The sequence below is a fragment of the Aethina tumida genome, chromosome 3 (genome assembly GCF_024364675.1).
Source record: "Aethina tumida isolate Nest 87 chromosome 3, icAetTumi1.1, whole genome shotgun sequence".
Lineage (NCBI taxonomy): Eukaryota > Metazoa > Arthropoda > Insecta > Coleoptera > Nitidulidae > Aethina > Aethina tumida.
In genome coordinates this window covers 26248733-26270960 of record NC_065437.1, presented here as the reverse complement: position 1 = coordinate 26270960, position 22228 = coordinate 26248733, and the positions used below count along the sequence as shown (strand labels likewise).

At 27.5% G+C, this 22228-nt stretch overlaps 1 protein-coding gene across 1 annotated transcript in view; it reads left to right on the top strand.

The window, feature by feature from the left end:
- The window catches only part of LOC109595741 (tachykinin-like peptides receptor 86C), a 66707-nt gene that overhangs the window by 39152 nt on the left and 5327 nt on the right, over positions 1-22228 (top strand). The window contains exons 7-8 of the mRNA XM_049964640.1: positions 4974-5124; positions 13872-14068. Of these exons, the coding sequence (XP_049820597.1) occupies positions 4974-5124; positions 13872-14068 (348 nt within the window). The remainder of the gene's footprint in view (positions 1-4973; positions 5125-13871; positions 14069-22228) is intronic.

The following is a 22228-nucleotide window of genomic DNA, read 5'->3' as shown; positions in this document are numbered from 1 at the left end:
TAATATTCATATAAATTGCACGATTGGGTTAGTAAACCCAAAGTTGTACCATTTTACGCACCACTAACCTAAAACATTTTCCCGTCATAAAAGACATTGGTGCGAATGGAAAAAGAATGTCGAATGTCTGACCAAACATTAAACGCTCTTAAAAGAAGCCAAAGAGAAACATATGACGAAATAAATATTTAACAACCAATAAATATGATGATCAAATAGATTTAAATGTTTATGCATATTTTGTTCTTTTTCTGAAATAGGTGGTCAAAATATGGATGCATTCTATTTAATTTTTGTATTGTATGGAAACCAATTTAACTTTATCAAAAATTAAAAAAAAAATAACTAAAAAAAATTGTGAATACCTTCAATTGTGCAAAAAAATATGAAGTTATAGTATATTCATTGGCGTAGAAAATATGGTGTTTATGTTACCGTATCATTATGGATGAAGTTTATTATATTGAATTTTAGGTGTGTATTTTAGGATAATCCATACCAAATTTAAATGCAATTTTACAGAATTATACTGAACGTGTTCTATTTATTCCCAAATGTTTACCACCCACATGAAAACATATTGTTAGTATGTATCTTTAGGTTTTGTTTAATGTAATGTATAATTTAAAAATTATTGAGTTAAGATTAATTATATATTACAATATTTTTATTCCCTTACACATTCCTTTATTTAACAATAGCTACCACCTATTATCAAAAATGCAATTTAATTGCAGTAACCTGAAACAATAAGTAAGCAACCCCTAGGCGATTTAATCAGTATAAGTCATCTATTTCCCTTAATTGAGCATCCGGAGCTGAATATAAAGAGTGAAGCGGATTGATTAAAACGAGGACAATAAAGTAACTATGTACGTGGTCAGTTACCGGATTATCTGTGTCCCCTCTCATTTGGCCTCGACCTCTTTTAAGAAAAAAGGGACCAAACCGAATGAAGCCGAAAGCTATCATCCTGGTCGTTTTAATAGGAGTGGGACCATAAATTGATTAATTAAACAAGCAGTAAAATGATTGAGATTCTTTACGTTTCGTTGTGGAATTCTTAAAACTTCTTTTGGGTTTAATTTGGCATGAACGGGGGCTTTTAATTCGTCGTCTGTCCGGCTCGATTTATTAGAGAGAAATAAAATGAAACAAGACAAAGCATATTAATACCAATTAGAGGTATTACAAAAAGTTCTTCGGATATAAAAAAACATGAAAAGCACATTAAAGTAAAAAGTAGAGAGCAAGTTTATCAGTGCGACAAACACCGTTTTACTCCATTAACTTTCCCAAGGTAAAAGTTTCCGATTTTAACGAAATGCGCACTCCTTTGCCTTAATTATTTTTATTTTGTCTTATCTCGAATTTGAATTTATTCGGCCACATCTGCATTTTACACCATTCTTCAATAAAAATTCAAATTTGAAGGGTTTTAAATTTTCTATCGGTGCAAGCAATCCATGCCAACGAGTTATTTGCCACATTCCATTTTAGATTCGTGTTACTTGTGATACAGTGGCATAAAATAATCTTATTTTCAACTAAACTGATCGAAAAATATTAATCTAAATGTTTCTACACACACTTATCTTAGTGTATGTGAATAAACTATAGAACTTGAATAAACTAAGTTGAATATATCAATTATAAATCATTATTATTATTATTATTTTAATAAAATCCTAATTTGAATCCTTTTTCGTAATATATATTATTAGTTATTTCTATTAATACATTATAATAAATTATACTGAAGGTATACTGCACCTTTTACGGCACAACTCAATAACAAAATTAATTTGTGTCCTTTTATTAAATCTCGTAAGGAAGTTAGTTGTTGACTGAACCGAAAATTATATATATACCCATCCCTACAAAAAGGGGTCACGATCATCCTTCCAACTCTCTGATTTTTAACCCTCTATTTACGAATGCAAAGGTCGTTTCCACAACTATAGAATTGTAAAATTTTAATAAAAAGTTTTATTTACTTTATTTTCATTTAAAATTATGCAAAAAGGCTGAATTAGATTAGCTTTGTGTCTCCTTTTAGAAATTAATTTTAGTTACTGACGGACGAGATGACTTTATAAAACATAGAAAAGATATTTCGAATGGGCTTTGTGACTGTTTGAAATGCTACAGTTAAATGCCCTTTTGCTTGCATGGAATTTAATTCGTTCCTGTTGAAAAATAGAAAGATCTTCTGTAAGTGGCGGCAGATGAGAGTTAAATGCAATTTGTGCTCATCATCCTAATCGAGTTAGATTGTTTGCGAGTTTGTAAGATATTGATTTTGTCCAGCAAAACTCAACTACTTTTGACTTTGCACGTATTTATTTTGAAATATTAGCTACACGTCACACGTAGGTTAGTTTAAATTGCTTTCAAAACAGTCCGTTGAATAAATAACTTTTTTGCAATTTTCACCGGTAAACGTGCATAAGTATTGTTTGTTTGTTCAGCGGATAATTTCTGCCGTTTTATATGCCAAAAATTATGACCCCACATAAATTGTAACGTAGAGGACATACATGAAACCCGTAATTTAGTTTTGAACAAGGTAATATCGTTAATTCAATGTGTCTCGTAAAATGCTTCGAAATAACGCTTTTCCCATTTAATTCCGTTACTATTTCTATTTAAATTTGAGAAAGAATTACGATTACGTCTTCTTTTAAATAAGAGTTACCAGAATGACATTATTTTTATTTCTTTTTATATAAAAATAATATCTAAATTCATTTTAAAATTGGAAAAAAGTTTTTATTTCATATATTATGAAATGAATCACCTATCTGACACATTAGGGGTTAATAAAATTTAGTTCATAATTTTATATAATAATTAATAAATTCATATTATTAATTAATAATAATTTAAAACAAGATAAAATAGTAATTATTTCCTAAATTTAAATAGAAATATTAACCGTATTAAATGGGAAATCGTCATTTCGAAATAATTTACGAGACAAATTGAATTAACGTAAATTAAATCGTTTAAAATATATTTGAAAGCGATCATTTAATGCTTTTAAATTCCATATTTGACAAATAATGTGAATATTTATAAATTGACCTCTCTGAATATTTTTATACTACATCACAAAAATAAACAACAGGAAATTAAAGAATAAATTTTAAACCAACTAATGAACACACATGACAATACACACCAGTCGAATGAGCGTTGTCATTTTTTGTTAATCTCTCTTAATTTTCATTTTAATTCTAGAGTATGGCACAACATATTTATTGATTGAAGTCAGCAACAATAATTTACATACAGTATTGGCGGAAATTAGAGCAACTTTTTTAAAATTCAAATAATTTTTGTACTGGTTATGTTCAAAAAAAATATATTGAAATTATAAATTTAACAATTACATAGTTAAACAATAAAATAAAATTAAATTTTACTGATGATTACTTGTTTTGGGCCGTCAATAAGTAGAGCAACTTATGCTATTTAAAGTTTTGATACTAAAAATAACTTGTAATTAGTATTTTAATTAATTCTATAATAATATATTGTGAAATATCCATTATTATGAATAACTTCCAAACACCTTTTCTTCATGGAAAACAACAGATGGTCAATAATATTTAGATCCATATTTTGACAGGACACTTCCAGAACCGTGCTGATTACTTTGTCTTATTTTGTTGTTCACATAAGTTTTCAATGGAGTCTAGATCAGGAAATTGACATGGCCAGTTCAAAACATTATTTTTTCCATTAATAGCCATTGCTTCAAGTGTTTTTCAGGTCAATAGCTTGTTGAAAATAAAATTTTAGTGGCATATTTTATATCTGAGCTCGGTACCATGTTGTTCCTCAATATTTCTTTATACATAAAACGATCCATGATACCTTCTATTCAAAGGAGAGGATCCATTCCAAATACCGAAAAGCAGCCACATACCATTACCGACCTGTCACCATGTTTAACAGTGGGTATGGTAAACTTGAGTAAAACTTTTCATGAATAAATCGTGTTACATATAAAATCCCATCACTGCTAACCAGATTAAACCTTATTTGGAGTAGAATAAAATATGTTTATCCTGAAAACCTATTGGTTTTTCTTGGTAGTTCAGTTTCATTTTTTTCTTCTATATTACCAAATCTTAAAAATTATTGTAAAACCTTGTTAAAATCGAACGATATATTTTTCTCCCATCGGATTGAAAGAACGATACAATCCACCCGTGATTTTAATTCAGAAAATAATTTAATTTACTTGTGGATTTTGTAAAGATTAATGACATTTAGTAAAATGATGCTCTACTTTTTGTCAACTGAATATTTAGTATTTTGATTTGTAACTAACAGAATCATTTTCAATACAAGTAATATTCACCGATATATTTGTAAACAGTGTGTTCACAATTGGTATAAATTATATTAGGCAGGGCAATAGCAATTGATATTCTTTCTGCCAATATTGTAATTCCAAATACATTAACGAATTGACTAATTTCATTTTTAAGATTAAAATTAATCAATTAACTGAACTTTTAACATTCCAACTGATATTTCAGTCTGAATAATTTTTAGAAAAATTAAATAAAGATACGAAAACCACCCAAAATTAAAAATATCCTGAATTTTAGGTTGAGTACATAAATGCAATAACATTTATAGGATACCATTTGGATCTCTTTTAATGCCTAAATGAAAATATAATATGAAAAAAAAACAATTTATAGTAGTGAGAATATTTAGATTTTATAAATGTGTATTCATTTAATATCTCGACAATGGATTTACGTCGTTGAAAATTCTACCGCATAAACTTATAACCCGAAACGCACAAGCTTGATTAAGCCTAACAGCATTCACTCCGTTCAGCAGGCACGTACCCACCGCAACACAAGAACAAAACGAGCGTTAATAGGAAATGAATTCATCGTAGTAAAACAGACCCTTTCTCAAAGGAGTTTTTTCTGTTGGTGTTTCAGATACCAAATGCTCTTCCTCATACTGACGTACGTGGTGCCCATAATCCTGATGTCGCTATGCTACACAATAATGGGTAGAGTTCTTTGGGGATCCAGATCGATTGGCGAAATGACCCAACGACAAATCGACAGCATTAAATCAAAGAGAAAGGTACGTATATTACACTGATGCAGGCATTGTGGGCGTATTGTAGGCGTATTGTCGGATCGAATTGTGAGCTGTTCTTAATATATCATTAGATCATTTAAATTTTCAACAACATATTAGTTACAATTAGTGTTGTGTTTAGGCAACGAAGTTTGAAACTTTTTTGCTTTGTTAATTATGTTTAATAAATAACAATATTCTTTGAATTTCGTGAATATTATTCACATATTTTATGCCTCTTCTTTGCGCCAAAAGAACAAAATATATTCGTTTTCGTTTTTGTTCATGTATAAAAGATACTGATGTTTTTTCGTGACGAATATATATGATAATTCAAGGATCCAGCGTAAAGTTTTTGCGTTTGTAAAGGTATCAGAACAGTAATTTGGGAATAATTTCACTTTGTAGGTCAGCAAATACGATCTGACATGTTCAATAAAGTAACAGCACAACTGATGCAAATTGGATAATGACAATTGAACATCAAATACATTGTATTATGATTATTAATAATTCAACTTAATAATGATGTGCTGAATAATTAGACATAGATGAAAATCAACCACAATAATTTACATAATTCCAAATACATTGTCGAATTGAAGATATTAGGTTAATTTGCTAGATTTCATTAACTAGGATTAAAATTAAATATTAACCCAACTAATATTAACGATGTTTGTTAAACAATTGTACAATTATGGAGTACGGGAAAAGTACAATTTCTAATTTATTTTGAATAAAATTTCGTTGCCGGTTTCGTTTCAAATGATCAAATAAACAGGAAAGACATTATAGGTACAATTCAAGTAGTACAGTTTATATTTTTAATGTTGTAATAAATTGTGACCATTATTGATTTAGCACCAATTATTTCCCACTTCCAAATATGAAAAATGGCTCACCAGAAAGAAATTTACCTCTAATGATGAGCTTATTCCTGAAACGTATATATAAATTAAGGATATGAGCTATCCTATTTTTAGATGGTACACAAAAGAGAAAAAAGCGTTGGATTAAGTCTGTCGAAGTGAAAAATAATTAGGTTGGACGATCAAATACACAAAAATAAAATATTTTTGTTGTAAATGTAATGTAAAAAAATATACATTTTGTAACCTCCATAATACTATGTTTATTAAAAGGGTTAGGTGATTTTATATTTTATACTTTAATCATTCATTTTTCAGACAGACATATTTTTCAAGTCAAGGATTATCCAAATATTGGATTGCTTTTTAAATGACACAAAAAGTAAGAGAAATTTAATGTGTAAAAGAGAAGTTTCTTATTTAATTTGCATTTTAAAGGCGGTGGCGTCTAATCTAACATTAAGCACTCACCCACAAAAAAGCAAATTAAAATACCATCCGTCATATTTTTATAAATACAACCAGAAAAAAATTTCAGATGCACAAATATGAATTAAAAAAATTAAACCAATTATTAAAATTACTTGTAGATATCTCCCTTCATATAATTAATTAAATACACATAAAAAGCAACCAACTTTTTAGTTTTTTATTACATTTGTAGGGATAAATATTTATTAAATGTTTTCTTTATTTTTTGGTGTGCTTAATAAGAACATCTCAACTAAAATAAATTAATAATATATTGAAGCAGGAAAAAGAAATTCTTGAGAAACTCAAATAAATGAAAAATACGAAAATTCTACTTTCTTAAAAGCAAGTAATTTAAAACATTCCTCATTATTTAAGACCGTAAGTAGGGGAAAACTCTTAATTAAAAAAAAATAATTTATCGATTAAATTTGGTTTGGTGTTTGAATATTAAATTTTAAATGAACCTCGACCTAAATTAAATGACGAAACGAATCTAATGTTATTAAAACCATGTATTATAAACAATACAATATGATGTTGATTCCTTAAAACCACCAAATAAAAAGGCTCAATAAAAAAATTCGAAATCCCCCAATGTTTCATAAAATCCCACATTGAAATCACACAAATCAGCCAAAATCGACATCAAACACACACACACATTTATTGCAAAGTCAACACAATAAAAAATTCGTGAATTTTGGGAAAAATCCGAATAAAGTGCTCAGTAAAATATACTAAAACAGAAATAGAAAAACTAAAAACACCTACTCCATTGATCTACTCAATTTATTTGCATTTCATTTCAAGTATCTTAATAAAAATTAGATTTTAAAATATAAAAATTCACTTCAATATATTAGTGATCTAAATTAAGTTAAAATTATTGTTCAAATAATTTATAATAGTTGTATTTAAATAATCTATTTAAAGGATTTAAAAAAATGTTGATAAATATAATAGTTATGATATGTTTCAAAATTAAATTACTTATTAAATTAATTTAAAAACAATATTAACAAAGTGTATCCAAACCCTCAAATATTCATAAGATCTTCCCTTAAAATCTAACAAATCCGTTAATATGAACACACACGACACATTCACTTGAAACATAATACAATAAAATAATTCGTTAAAATTATAGAAAATTCGAATAAAAATTTAAATCAAAAAATAAAAATAATAATATATAATAAGATAATTAATTTAAAAATGCACCGTCTACTTGAACTGCCTTTTTCTTATATCCTTCTTGAATAATCATGAACATATATCCCTTTCTTTCACTCTTGCGCATACAAATGTAAAATTAAATTTTTTAATCGGATATAGAGAATGAAGTCTTTAAGGACAGCTCCAAATTATTGTTAAAATCCATCGTAATTTAAAATTACTTTTTAAATACATTATTAAACAATTACAACAAATTCGTAATCAAATATATAAAAAAAGTAATTTATTTTATTTATAAGATAATTGGATTGGATCGTTTAAACAATTAAATAATAATAATAATTTATCATAATATAATAATTATTATTATAATATAATAATTCTTAAATTAATCTAATAAGTTTCAATAAAATATATCATAAAATACCATATAAAAGACATATAAATAAATCAAAGGACTCAACATCCACCACGCGGCACGTTTTCGAAGTCAACATTAATAAAAATAGCGAAAATTGTCGAGAAACAAAATCGACGCATGCGCCCTAATACATTAAAAACAATAATTCTAACATAAGGTAAAAATTTAAAAATACATTGTCCTTTTCTTTCATCATTCTCGAATAGTAATGAACGTCTATCCCTTTCTCTTTCACTTGCACGTACAAATCTTTTGAGGACGGCATTAAAAATTGTTGATAAAATCTATTAATAGTATATTTTAAAATATTAATATTAAATATATCATACTTCAGTAAATTAAATAAATTGTTTAAATACCAATTTACTGAAATATTACAATTATGGTAAATAAATGAAATCCAGTGGTGGCATACTGGGCCGTCACATCTGGCGCGCCTCCCACCACTTCTCCCACCAACGATTGATTGATAATTTGATTTGATTGATAGGTATTTTTTATAATTCCACCGATCCGTTCTTTTTATCTAATCTTAATTCAAAATATTTTGTTACATTTTTACTGCTTTCCTTTTTTGCCTTTAAATAATAATTATAAATAATTATAAATTAAGTACATTTGTGTTCAATATTCAGATTTACATTGAAATTGATAAATTACTTATAGGTTATTCTATTTAATTAGTATCGTAGATAGTAGTTTTTTTCTAATATTTAGTTATGCCTAAAAGAAAGTCAAATCTCTCTAAAAACATAAGAAAGGTCAAAAACCAAAGATTGCGACGTAAAAATGAATCTGAACAAGATAGGGAAATTCGTCTTACAAATTGTAGATTACGGATGTCCATGTCTAGGTCGAAAGAGAGTAGTTCTGAGAGGAATGATTATTACAATTAGATAGAATGCGTCATTCATTGTTGAGGGCTCAAGAATCTTTGGAATCTCGAGATCACCGACTAGAAAACGATCGTATTCAACACGCTATCCGACGAAGTCGCGAGTACAGCTAGTAAATAATAAAATTGTCGAAAAATAGAATAGAAACCCCGGACGCGTTTTTAAAAATGCACTTGAATGCACCTCAGTATCTACCAATAAAACTGCAGAAAACCGGTTCTTATGATTCCAGGAGACGACACGTGCACGTGTGACCTATTTCAATTCTTTGCACTTCTTTTGATCTACATTTGTATAAAATATGTGATATTTTATAATTTAAATTATATTTTAATTAAATTAACACGTTAACAAAATTACAAAATTGGGGAATGCCTAAAAAAATGATCAAACGCTGCGTCATATTTTAAAATCCTACAATGTTCATTTCCTTTTTATTAAAAAACTAAAAGAAATTTTGTATAAAATAAAATTTAACTAAATATTTTATTTTATATTTATTGGCTGGAATTATTTGTTTTTGGATCAACGTTACAAAATTGGCGAACGCGTTAAATGGTCAAACGTTGAGTCAAATTTAAAATCCTTCAATGTTCATTTCCTTTCTATTAATAAAACTAAGAGAAATTTTGTGTAAAATAAAATTGAACTAGATTTTATATTTTTTATTTATCAATTTTGACTAAAATTATTCTTTTGGAACCAAATTACAAAATTGGCGAATGCGTAAAGAATGGTCAAACGTTGAGTCAAATTTAAAATCCTTCAATGTTCATTTTATTTCTATTAAAAATCTAAAAGGAATTTTGAATAAAATAAAATTGAACTAAATATTTTATTTTACATTTTTTATTTATCTGTTATGGCTGTTCCAGTTGTCGCCAACAATAACAATTTTTTTCATTTATTTTGATCTATGTTTGTACAAAATATATTATATTTTATAATTTAAAATAATATTTTAATTAAAATAACTAGAATTTTTGACATTTTAATTTTTTAAGGTAAAAAAATGTAATTTTTAAGATACTGGAATTATTTGTTTTTGGAAGAAAATTACAAAATAACCAAACGCTGCATTACATTTAATTTAATATATATATGAAAATGTCAATTAATATATTTTCAAAAATAATAACAAAATATTAATTTACTATTTCATTCTATAAAATGTTACATATATTTTTTTCCCATTCTTGGTAAAAGGTTTTTCTTGCTGGTTTGGGGCCTAACAAACCCCCATCCTCTAACCATCTTCTCACAGACCTTGAACTAATTTCAACAAGTTCTATTTTTACCACGTTGGCTTTAATTAGAATTGACGATAAGATTTAATTGCTTTGTGACATTCGAATTATCCAGGTACCGATGTTTTTTATTTCAACACCAAAACATCTTATAATTAAAAAACTTATGCATATTTTAGAAAGATTTTTTGTTTTGCCCCCAAAAATATGTAACACCTGAGTATCTATAGATAGTTCAAATATGCCTGACATATTGATGGAATTAAGCAGACCAATATATTTAAGAGACATTCAGAAAAAAATCGTCTACGCACTTTCATATTTATACGTCACAAGTGTCTCTTTTGTATGGAAAAATCGAAAAACAAAATTGTCAAGCCACAATTTTAATAGTACTAAATATTTTATTCAACGCAGGTGAAACTTAAATGGGCAAATAAATGTATTATGGGATATATATGTCTTGACACATTTGTCAATATATTTCAAGTATGTTTATTGTTTAAAAAAAGTGGGTGGCCACAACGCGTGACAGTAAACAAACGAAAAATGTCCTAAAAAAACATCATAACATTAAGTAGATTGATGATAAAAATATATCGTATAATTTCCATTAAAAAAAAACTTACACATCTAATAAATTTTAGAAGTAATACACAATGTCTATAATTTGAATAAATGAATATTCGATTTCACATAATTCACGGGACATTTCGCAAAAAAACGTATGTTTTTCCCTTATCTAATCGAAAATATAATGCTAATAACTTACGTATATCATGCGCCGAGGAATTTCGTACGCATAAACACGGAGACTCAGTGAGTTATTTCGAGAAGATTGGCTTTTTGGGGTCATAAATTTCGCTTTGGATTATAGCGAACAACCTGGCTATGTGTCTTTGTGGCGAATTTTACGGTTATGAAGATGTTGTTTTCGAACAACTTTAAGAAATTACTTTCTATTTTTAGCCAAGTACTTACTATTTTAGACTCTATTCAATAATTCAATAATAAATTTAATAGCAAAAAATTTAGATTATTGTTCGCTAGTTACATATTATGGGATGCTTAAAAATAAAAAATATTAATTAATTAATTAATTGGTTGGCTGGTATTAAGTAAATAAGAATAAAAAAACTATTAGTAGAAATTAATTATTAATAATTATCATATAATTTATAAAAGATCTTTTTATAATTTTTTTAGCCTCTTTGAAAAATGGTGAATGCAAATTACGATTTCTTTTAATTTATTTGACAGAATTAAAATTGCCTTCTTCACCGGATTTTAATGCCATTGGGCACTTATGGAATAACGTTAAAAGAAGAATTAGACCTCGCCAAAATATCCCTTGCAACACGGAATAACTTATACAGGCAGCTTTAGAAGAATGAGAAAGTAACATATTCCCAAGAAGGCATTAATAATTTAATAGAAAGCATGCCTCATCGAATTCATGCTTGTATTGCTGCTATAGATAGCAATACATATTATTAGATTAGCAGAAATCTTTTTTTTTTCCTAATATGTGGTTTACCGTAAAATTTATTTTCTAAGAAATTGACGTTTTTATTTTAAAAATATACTATTTTCACAAAGAAACATCGTTTGTATATACATATATAATTTCATAAAATCCAAAAGAATATTTAAAAAATTGGTGAATGCGCCAAAAATGATTTACTTACCAAAAATGTACTATATTTAAAATTTATTATTTTGCAAGTACAAAATGTCAAAAACAAATTTAAATTCTCATCAATTTCTTATAAATATAAATATATTGTATTTGCATTTTCATTTTCAAAAAATAAAATATGTTCATATTATAAAATATTATGTCCAAATTATGAAATATAATTAAGGATCATTTATTTTTATTTATAAATATCAGTATCTAAAAAAATACGTAATCAAATTCTCAATTTCACTCAAAAATGCCGAATGCGTGATAATTACAATCATTTTCTTCTGAAAAATACATGTCTATATTTAAAATCATTCATTACTAGAAATGAGTACAAATAAAACAAAAACAAAAATTAATTTCTTTGACCAATTACCTAAATTTGTTTTGTATTCGTATTTTTATCCAAAAAGTTTGAAATATGTTTTGCAAACAGTAGAACAAACAGAAAGTGTGGCACATTTATTGCATTCCCCAAGCTTTATCGTCGAAACTTTTATTTCGCCCAAAACTGTTGGTTAACTTAATTGTTCCGCCTTTACTATGTTACCCATGTAGTAAAACGTAATAGGTTAAAGTACGAACTTCGGTGTGCATAATAGTTTTTTAATCGCCTTCGATTCGATTCGAATGTTGCCGCAATAAACACTAAATATATGAATATTCCTAAAAATATAAATAACATATTGTATAGATCAGTCCTCGGAATATTAATGGAAGTTTTATTTTTAATATATTTAATAACCATAGTTTAACAATCATTTTATATTTAGGTTTTAAAATACGATATAATTAAAATGCCCGATGACCCAACAAATAATAAATTAATGTGTCAAACATTACAGTGATACACTAAAAATAACTTGAAGTTTAAATTTTGATAAAATATAATATTATACCTCTAATTTATGGATATATGAATTATTTATGAAATGTACATGAAGTAGATTATCAATTTTATGAATGAACGCTAATGGTAAGCATATAAATACATAATTTGGAAATAAGAAAATCAATACTTTATATTCGTTCATAATATTATATAATTTTAATTTTCCGTTTTTAAATTTTAATTGAAGAAAATTATATTCTAAATAAATTTAAGAAGGAAATGTATTTCTTAAATTGCTAGACAATGGATACTGTGAAGAAAGAAACGATTCTTAAACTGTCATTAGTCTTATTAAGATTTTTACCATTGAAAAGTGTATGTTTAGCCACATCTTGTTTAGTTTTATATAAAATTCTACAACAAACTTAATTATAATTTAAGTCATAATCACTCAACAACCCTTAAAGTGATTAAAGATTTAATAATCGTAATTACAAATAATTCTAATATACATCAAACACAAAAGGAGGATAAAAATGACCTTTCAAGTTTCCAAGTCACTCTCACTTCTAAAGTGATTAAAGAGTTAAAGAACATGCTTTCAAATAATTTTAACATACATCAAACACAACTGAGAGACAAAGATTACCTTTGAAGTTGCCATATTACTCACAATGACCCCTAAAGTGATTAAACATTTAAAGAATGTGCCAACTGGGTGATTCATATCACCCTTTAAAACTCTGAAAATATTATTTAATTATGAAATTCCACATAATTTTCTTTATTGAATTTATTAACTAATTGTTTTTTTTTTAATTGTTTTCTACAGCTGTTTCATTTTTAGTTATTTTTTATTGTATCGTATGGTTGACTTGTTAATAATATTCATAATTATTCTAAACATTTTATTTTTACTGCTAATTTCTTTGAATTATTATTTCTAAGAAGAGATCAGGCATTTTGGTATTGGGATTAGTAAATGAAAATAACTTCATGGAAAATATATAGAAACAATTCTCGTCCCTATATGAACAAATATCAGAGTTATCTGAGTTTGCCAATTTAGATCAAAATAATGATAAGCTTACTGAGGATTACAGCTACAAATTTCTGTCTGAAATGTATTTCTTATATTTTTCCAGGTGGTTAAAATGTTTATCCTGGTCGTTTTAATATTTGGCATCTGCTGGCTACCCTACCATGCCTATTTCATCTACATCTACTACGATCCGAACGTGATATTCAGCAAATACACTCAACATGTCTATCTGGGATTTTATTGGTTCGCCATGTCTAATGCGATGGTGAATCCGCTTATTTACTATTGGATGAATGCCAGGTTTGTACGTTAGTGCTTTTCCTATTGCCTTCTTTTATATATTTCTGACAGTTGAATTGAGTAAAATGAAACGTTTTCCATTTTTAGGATATACGTTATGTTATTTGCGTTTTTTCAGTATAAAAGTGTATGAGCGGAATACAACAATTTCCTTGTTTTATTTCTCATAATATAAAATGGCTCCATTGTAACGTTATTATAAAATTTATAGAAATATTAAAATTATTTATGAAACGACCGTGAGTTTGCCGTTTTTTTCCTTTTCATATTTCTCACACGATTTTTACAATGATTGAACCGACAAAAGGCTGCCAAAATGTGATGAGATTTATAAAAAACGTTCCGAGTTTATCGAATTCTTTGTATTTTAGACAAATTTGAACTTTTGTTACTGTTATACGTGCTGGTATAAATTTTAATGATTTCCATTCTTATTCTTAATTTCGTCCTCACAAATCAAATTTCAACTGTATTAAACTGGATGTTTGAATAATTATTATCTTTAATTATAATCTGCCTGACCCTGTATGTGCCAATTTGCACAATTTGTACATACATAAACAAGTCAGGCACACACTTCATTTCAATAATCCTAAATAACTGAGCAGATGTCCTTGTGAACTGCCACAGGACATGCAGTACCCTTTGAATGTTTCCTAATTTCACCTTGAATTAGAATACCGTAATTATAGACCACAATTTATGATTTGCAACTTTAATCGAATCCCATGATGAATCAAGCTTAAAAGTTGTTAACCATATATGCAAAACCGGTTTCCAAAGTTTCCTGCGACTATGCTAAAATGCAATATACGTGCGATATACTCTCGTTTTCCCCAACAAGTAAAAACGGTAGTGTTTCGCAAAATTTATGAAAATTTGATCTCATTCCAAGCGGAAGCGGAAGCATCGAAAATGCATATAAAATTGATACTTAGTGTTCATAAGTTTGGATTCATCTTGGAAGTTTCCCTTAGGGAGTTCATAACACTTAAGACATAATAGAGATTAAATGGTAGAACAATAATGAACCTTGATGCAAACCTTATAAGGATCAGAAAATTTTATTCCTCTCAGAGCGCTGAAATATAATAGAATAAAACAAAATTAATATTAGGTTTTAGTAAAAGTTACATTTATAGTTCATGATTTATTTCAATGAATTTTTTTATCACATTTTAACAATTTTGTATTAAACTGTATAGATTATTGTAAATATTCTCTATGCTAAGTTTTTTATTTCTTACTATTTATATAAACACAGTCGAAAGTCTAGGGAACACCTAAATATTTTTAAATTAATTGACCAGAAAAACTAATGTGAAAATATAATTAATTAATAAAAAGAAGTGTTTTTTAAATAAAAAATAAAATAATAATTTTTTTTGCATTAAAAAATGTGTTATATAATGTGTTCTTTTATATTTTATAAGTTAAATTACTTTTTAATTAAATTTAATTCGATTTTTCTGGGTGCTTTGACTCTGCATATTTAAAAATGTGACTGATAAATGTGGTTTCATGTGATTAGAAGTGGTAATGATTGTAATGAGTGTGAATTGAGATTAATCAATTATAAGAAAAACTTCATGCAATAAATGTCATTATAGATTAGACATTTCACAATTGCCAATAGTCTCAATTTATTTTAAACAAAAAATTCAGTTTCTGGTTTTGCCGGAAGTGTGATGAACTTTGTTATTTTTGATGAAACATCCTGTATATTTTTGGATATGAAATGAATCATCCTGTATATATAAAACATATAGAACAATATATAAATCTACTCTTATTTTACTGAAAAATTAATTGTTTTAACAAAGTTTAATTCAAATAGGCAAAATGATTGTAACCTATGCTCAACCACACACATAAATTTCAGATTCAAACACTTTCTTGTTTATTCAAGACAGCGCAACTGAAGAGGGTTTTACATATTCTAATTACGTTGAAAATATATTCGAAACCAGCACGGTCCCTGGTTTTCATTAATGTGACAAAAGTTTAATGAAATCTGAATGAAACCTCTCGAATTTTGTAGCTCGAAGGCGGAGCTGATTAATAAATATTTGGAGGATTGAACAAATAAATCCTTATTAAATTTTATTATCACATTAAATAATGTAATTCGTGTTATTTACTAATGGAAATTTTGGAACAAAAATAATAATGGATTAACATTCAAATCAATAAAGATGAGAAGGGAATTTGGGGACTACTAATGAAGACGAAAATTCAGAGTATAAAGGTTTCCAACTTTCACAATCTACTGTTTGCTCAAACATCATCTTAAAACGTCTATGTCAATTCTATTATCGAATTTTCTTGTTCCACCGCCTACTTGTAATTACGTCAAATTGTTCTGGCACACAGGAAATTGAAGTTTTATAGAAAGTATATGTCAATATAAAGTTAGGATTAACATATTCACGTTTTAGGCCTAAATTGGTCTATCCTAAAGGTCCCGAATATAAGGTTAACGAATTTTGTGTAACAAAGTGATTTGATTAAAACTACTTCAAAAAAAAAATTTTCATCCTGATATAATTTGTCGAGAACATTGCAGCTGAACAACTAGACGGAGACTCTATGAATAAATTATTAAAAAACTAATACAATGGTAAAGAAATGTAATTATATTTTAAATAGCTCCAAGCTACAAATGAATTAAACATTATTTTTTAAATGTTACCTTGTGATCTAATTAAAATTAATATTAATTAAGTAATTTACAGAGAGTGCATTTGTATTTTTAATATAATTTCAGAAACAATCTATGGAATATGAAAAATAATAATAATAACAGCATTCATAAAAATGTTGTTTTCTATTTTGTACACAATTTCTAATAAAATATATCATTGTTTTTATATAAAAAGTAGACTCAGTTAAGCGTCCAACTTGCTAAGTTATATCCCTCTAATTTATTGGACCCATTTGAATAAAACACCTCTGAACTTTTTGTAATAAATCGTGTAAAAGGGTCCTTCTAGGAAAATTATGGGCATATATTTTTCTAATACATTATTTCGGACTTATTGAAAAAAATCACTTCAAACAATTTGTTGTACTTTAATATTTACATAATTATTATTGTTATTTATAAAATTATTATTATAATGAAACACTAAAAAATTCAAATATCCTTAAAATAATAATTCAACATTTTTATCTTTTGCAACCACTATTAGCTAGTGAAATACTATTTAAATACAAAGTATAAATATTGACAATAGAAAGTTGCTCTACTCTAACAGTTGATATTAAAGTTTTGGCTAAAATATATTATATTTTATATTTGTTTTATTAATGACCACTACTGCATGTACTATAATATCAATTTATATCTAGAATTAAACTTGAAAAAGTATGTTAACAAATAAATTCAACATGAAAAATAAACTTCATTGACATCTCGAAATCGCATCGTGACGTTCAACTCGCAGTTCGTAAACTTAATAACACGGAGTCCGCCAGTAAAAACATAAATTCCAATTTACCGGCGCACAAGAATAGATATGGATTTCATTCAATCCAAGTTTTCCCGGTAAAAAAAAACGTATTTGACGCTTTCAGAATGGAAGACTGGAAACACAAATATACAACCGTGTTCGGTACGTGATAATCATATTTTTGATACATACACTGGTGGATTTCAAGGAGTTCCTTCAGGTCAAATACCTTTCATTCAGACGCAGACGAATGCTGCACATGATGTCGTATGTTACAACTTTTCTACGACTTTCAACTCTGCGACAATGATGGAGCAAATACAGCTTTTCATAAGACCCATCTGGCATTATTGTGAACTCCAGTGAATTTATGTATTCCAGGTGGTGCCGAGGAAAAATACAGTTTCCAACTAACATAATTAATCTTGTACAATTTTACCTAACGCCATTTGTTATTTGAGGTTGCATCTTGTTTTCCTCCAGAAAATGAGCAGATCATATAAAAATTAAATAAAATCAATAAACTTTTATAATTTTACTTAAATATGTATAAAATTTAATTTATTAAGTCAATAAAGTCTTCAAAAATATCTTACAGATGAGATCAAAGGTTTCAGATTAAATCCAGCGGGTGAAATTTGTTTCTGAAGTGTGCGAGAAACTTCCGAGGAAGTTAATTGCACTTCTAATCCTACGGAAATCTACGGTAAGCAAGCCATAAACAACGGTGTTATCTTTCACGATATAATTGTGCATTTCCTGCAGCTTTTATCCGCCCTCATTATCAGTCGAAAATGTTCCGACTCAATATCAAGTTATTTATTTTGTTGAAAAAAAAACATGCAAAAATTATTGAATTGGATTCAGAGCAAGACTGTAACCGAATTACGTACTATTTGTAAGTTAATAATAAAATTTTAAATTCAATCCCAGAAGGCAACAGCTGGAAACGAGAACTTTATGCGATGATAAAAGCAAGTTTTTCGAACGAAGTTCATAAAACAATATGCTTTGTGTAGCATGTAAATTCCAACTCTTTTCGTATTGAATTCATTGTAAATAGGGCCATTTTATATTTTTTATATTCTTTCTTAAATATCCTTTTTGTTTTGTTTAGATTGTGGCTTTTAATTTCGTTTTTAAAAGTTGGCAGACTTTTAAATGGCTATCTAAAGTTTAAGGCTACTAATATACTATAAATATAAAATATTAATTTAAGAAATATTAGAGTATTGGCAGAAAGTAGAGCTTTAAAAATACATAAATTGCTACCGCCTTGTATATGCAAATCTAATATAATTTATACCAATTATGAACACACTGTATACAAACATATCGGTGAATATTTCTTGTATTAAAAATAATTTTGTTAGCTATAAATCAAAAAACTAAATATTCGGCTGGTAAAAAGTACAGCTTTTTACTAAATGTTACTAATCATTATTTTACCACAATTTTTAAGATTTGGTTATGTGGAAGGAAAAAATTAAAACCGGACGACAAGAAAAAACAAAATGTTTCAGGATAAACAAATTTTATCCTCCTCCAAAAATATGCTTTCCTGAGTTCCATCAAAATAAAACGTCTACTTGAGGCATAATTTGGAATTAACGTTTCTTCAATATATTGTCCCTTTTACGCTGGACTAAATGATTGGTAACGAGCGATCTGGAGTGATGAAATCAAGTTTAATCTGGTAAGCAACGATGAAAAGTTTGATCCAAAGTTTACCATACTCACTGTTAAATACGGCGACAGGTCGGTAATGTTACGGATCGTTTTGTGCATTAAGAAATATTGAGGAACAACATGGTACCGTATTCACATAAAAATATGCCACTAAAACATTATTCTCAACAAGATAATGACCCGAAGCACATTTCAAAATATTTGAAGCAGTGGCTTTTAAGGGAAAAAATTAATGTTATGAACTGCCCATGTTAATTTCCCGATATAAACTTCATTGAGTTTTACGTAAATATAATTTATGACGGATAGTTAACAATAAAATAAACCATAAGGAGTGTAATAATCATAAAGTTTTATTCATGGTTCTGCAGGAGGCCTTGCAAAATATGGAACCAAATATTATTGACCATCCGTCGTTTTCCATGAAAAAAAGGTGTTTGGAAGTTGTTCATAATAATGGAAATTTTACAATATATATTAGTGTAGAATTAACTAAAATACCAAGTACAAATTATTTGTATTAATAAAACTTCAAATAGTTGCTCTTCTCTTTGCCAGCCCAAAATAATTAATCATCGGTAAATTAAACATTTTTTTTATTGTTTAAATATGTAATTATTAAATTTATAAAGGGAAATTAATATTCAATATACATTTTTTTAACATAATAATCAGGACAAAACTTATTTGAATTTTAAACAAGTTGCTTTACTTTCTACCAATACTGTATATACAGAACGAAAAGAGTTTGATCCATCTGAATCCTGAAAGAGACATCATGTACAATAGAGACAGTAGTCTTGAAAAAAATCTCAACTCTATATAATTCAACATTCTTCTCTGTGAACCCTATACCTTCAAGAAAACTGAAATAATTCTTATATTTGCCGTCGTCGCCACTACAAATACACAGCCAACTATAAAAATAAATCCATTGTCACATACCCCAATCTAATATAATTGCTGCCAGCCATTTTGTACGGTACAATATTAATAACATCGATATGTCTCTATATCAATCTCAATAAAACATACCTGAAATTGATTTAAATTACCAGAAATCAGTTAAACGAAACGCGGAACACCACACCACACATTTAGAAAGTCATCAAAATAAAAAAATTCGTGAAAATATAAAAATCTAATTAAAACGGCAGACGCGCCATTTCTTTGACGCCATTACAAATTCATAGCCAACTTCAAAAATAAGTCCCAATGTAACGTACCCCTCTATAGTTTAATTGTCGGCATAACAAATTTATAGTCAAATATAAAAATATGTAAAATATCTGTTAAAATTATAAAAAATAGATGTTTATAATATAATAATAATAATGAGATCGATGCGTCTTAACATGAAATTAATTCCTAAACTAATTTAATAATTAGTCCTATTAAACATACCTGGAATTTTGACTAATTTTGGTAAAACCGCTTTAAAATCACATAAATCAAACGAAAAACACCATTAAAGACGCGACACATTACATGACACCTTTACAAAATCTACAAAACTGCAATAATTCAAATATTTACCACCGACGCCGCTACTAATTCATAGCCAACTATAAAAATATGTCGCAATATAACATACCCCTATCTAATACAATTGCCGCAATCCCAAATTCATAGCCAACTATGACAATACCTAAATTGTATTTAATTATTTGGAGAGATAATCATTATTAGACAATATGTTTAAAGGATAAAAAAGTAAATGTTGTTTTTAATACAATTGCAGTAATAGCGCATTTAATTTCAATTATATCAATTTAAACCATATTTTAAAATATGGAAATTATATTTAACTATATTGATTAGTTTCATATTAATAAATATTATAGTAAATAAAACAATTTTAATAAAACATACCGAAAATGTCTTCAAATTCATAAGAAATCCTTGAAAAACCGCGGACGCGTCTTTTCTTATCAAATCCATTAAAACTGAAGTAATTCATATAATTGTCGTCGGCGTCACTACAAATACACAGCCAACTATAAAAATTAATCCATTGTAACATACCCCAATCTAACACAATTGCCGCTAGCCATTTTGTTTAGTACAATATTAATAATTTCGATATGTCTCAAAATTAAATAGATTTCTAAATTAAGTTAACAATCTCAATAAAACACCTAAAATTCCTTCAAATTAACAAAAATCAGTTAAAGGAAATGCGGAAAATCATACATTTAGAATGTCTTCAAAACAAAAAAAATTATCAAAAATATCGAAAAATCTAATTAAAACCGCAACCGTGTCATTTCTTTGACGCCATTACAAATTCATAGCCAACTTCAAAAATAAGTGCCAATGTAACGTACCCCTCTACAGCTTAATTGTCACAATAACAAATTTATAGTCAAATATAAAAATATGTAAAATATCTGTTTAAACAATAAAAAATAAATGTTTAAAATACAATAATAATGCGATCGATGCGTCTAAAAATGAAATTAATTCCTAAACTAACATAATAATTAGTTCTATTAAACATACCTGAAATTTTGATTAATATTGATGAAACCGCTTTAAAATCACACAAATCAAACAAAAAACCCGATTAAAGACGCGAAACATGACATGACACCTTTACAAAGTTATCACATCAGAAACATTTATGAAAATTGTCGAAAATTCTAGTAAAAATCGCGAACGCGTCTTTTCTCTTCAAAATCTACAAAACTGCAATAATTCAAATATTTGCCACCGACGCCGCCACTAATATAGCCAACTATAAAAATATGGCAATATAACATACCCCTCTCCAATGCAATTGCCGCCATCCCAAATTCATAGCCAACTATTATCGAAAAATCTAGCGAAAACCGCGGACGCGTCTTTTCTTATCAAATCCATTAAAACTGAAATAATTCATATAATTGTCTTCAGCGCCACTACAAACAAATACACGGGAAACTATAAAAATAAATCCATTGTAACATACTCCAATCTAACACAATAGCCGCCAGCCATTTTGTTTAGTACAATATTAATAATATCGATATGTCTCAAA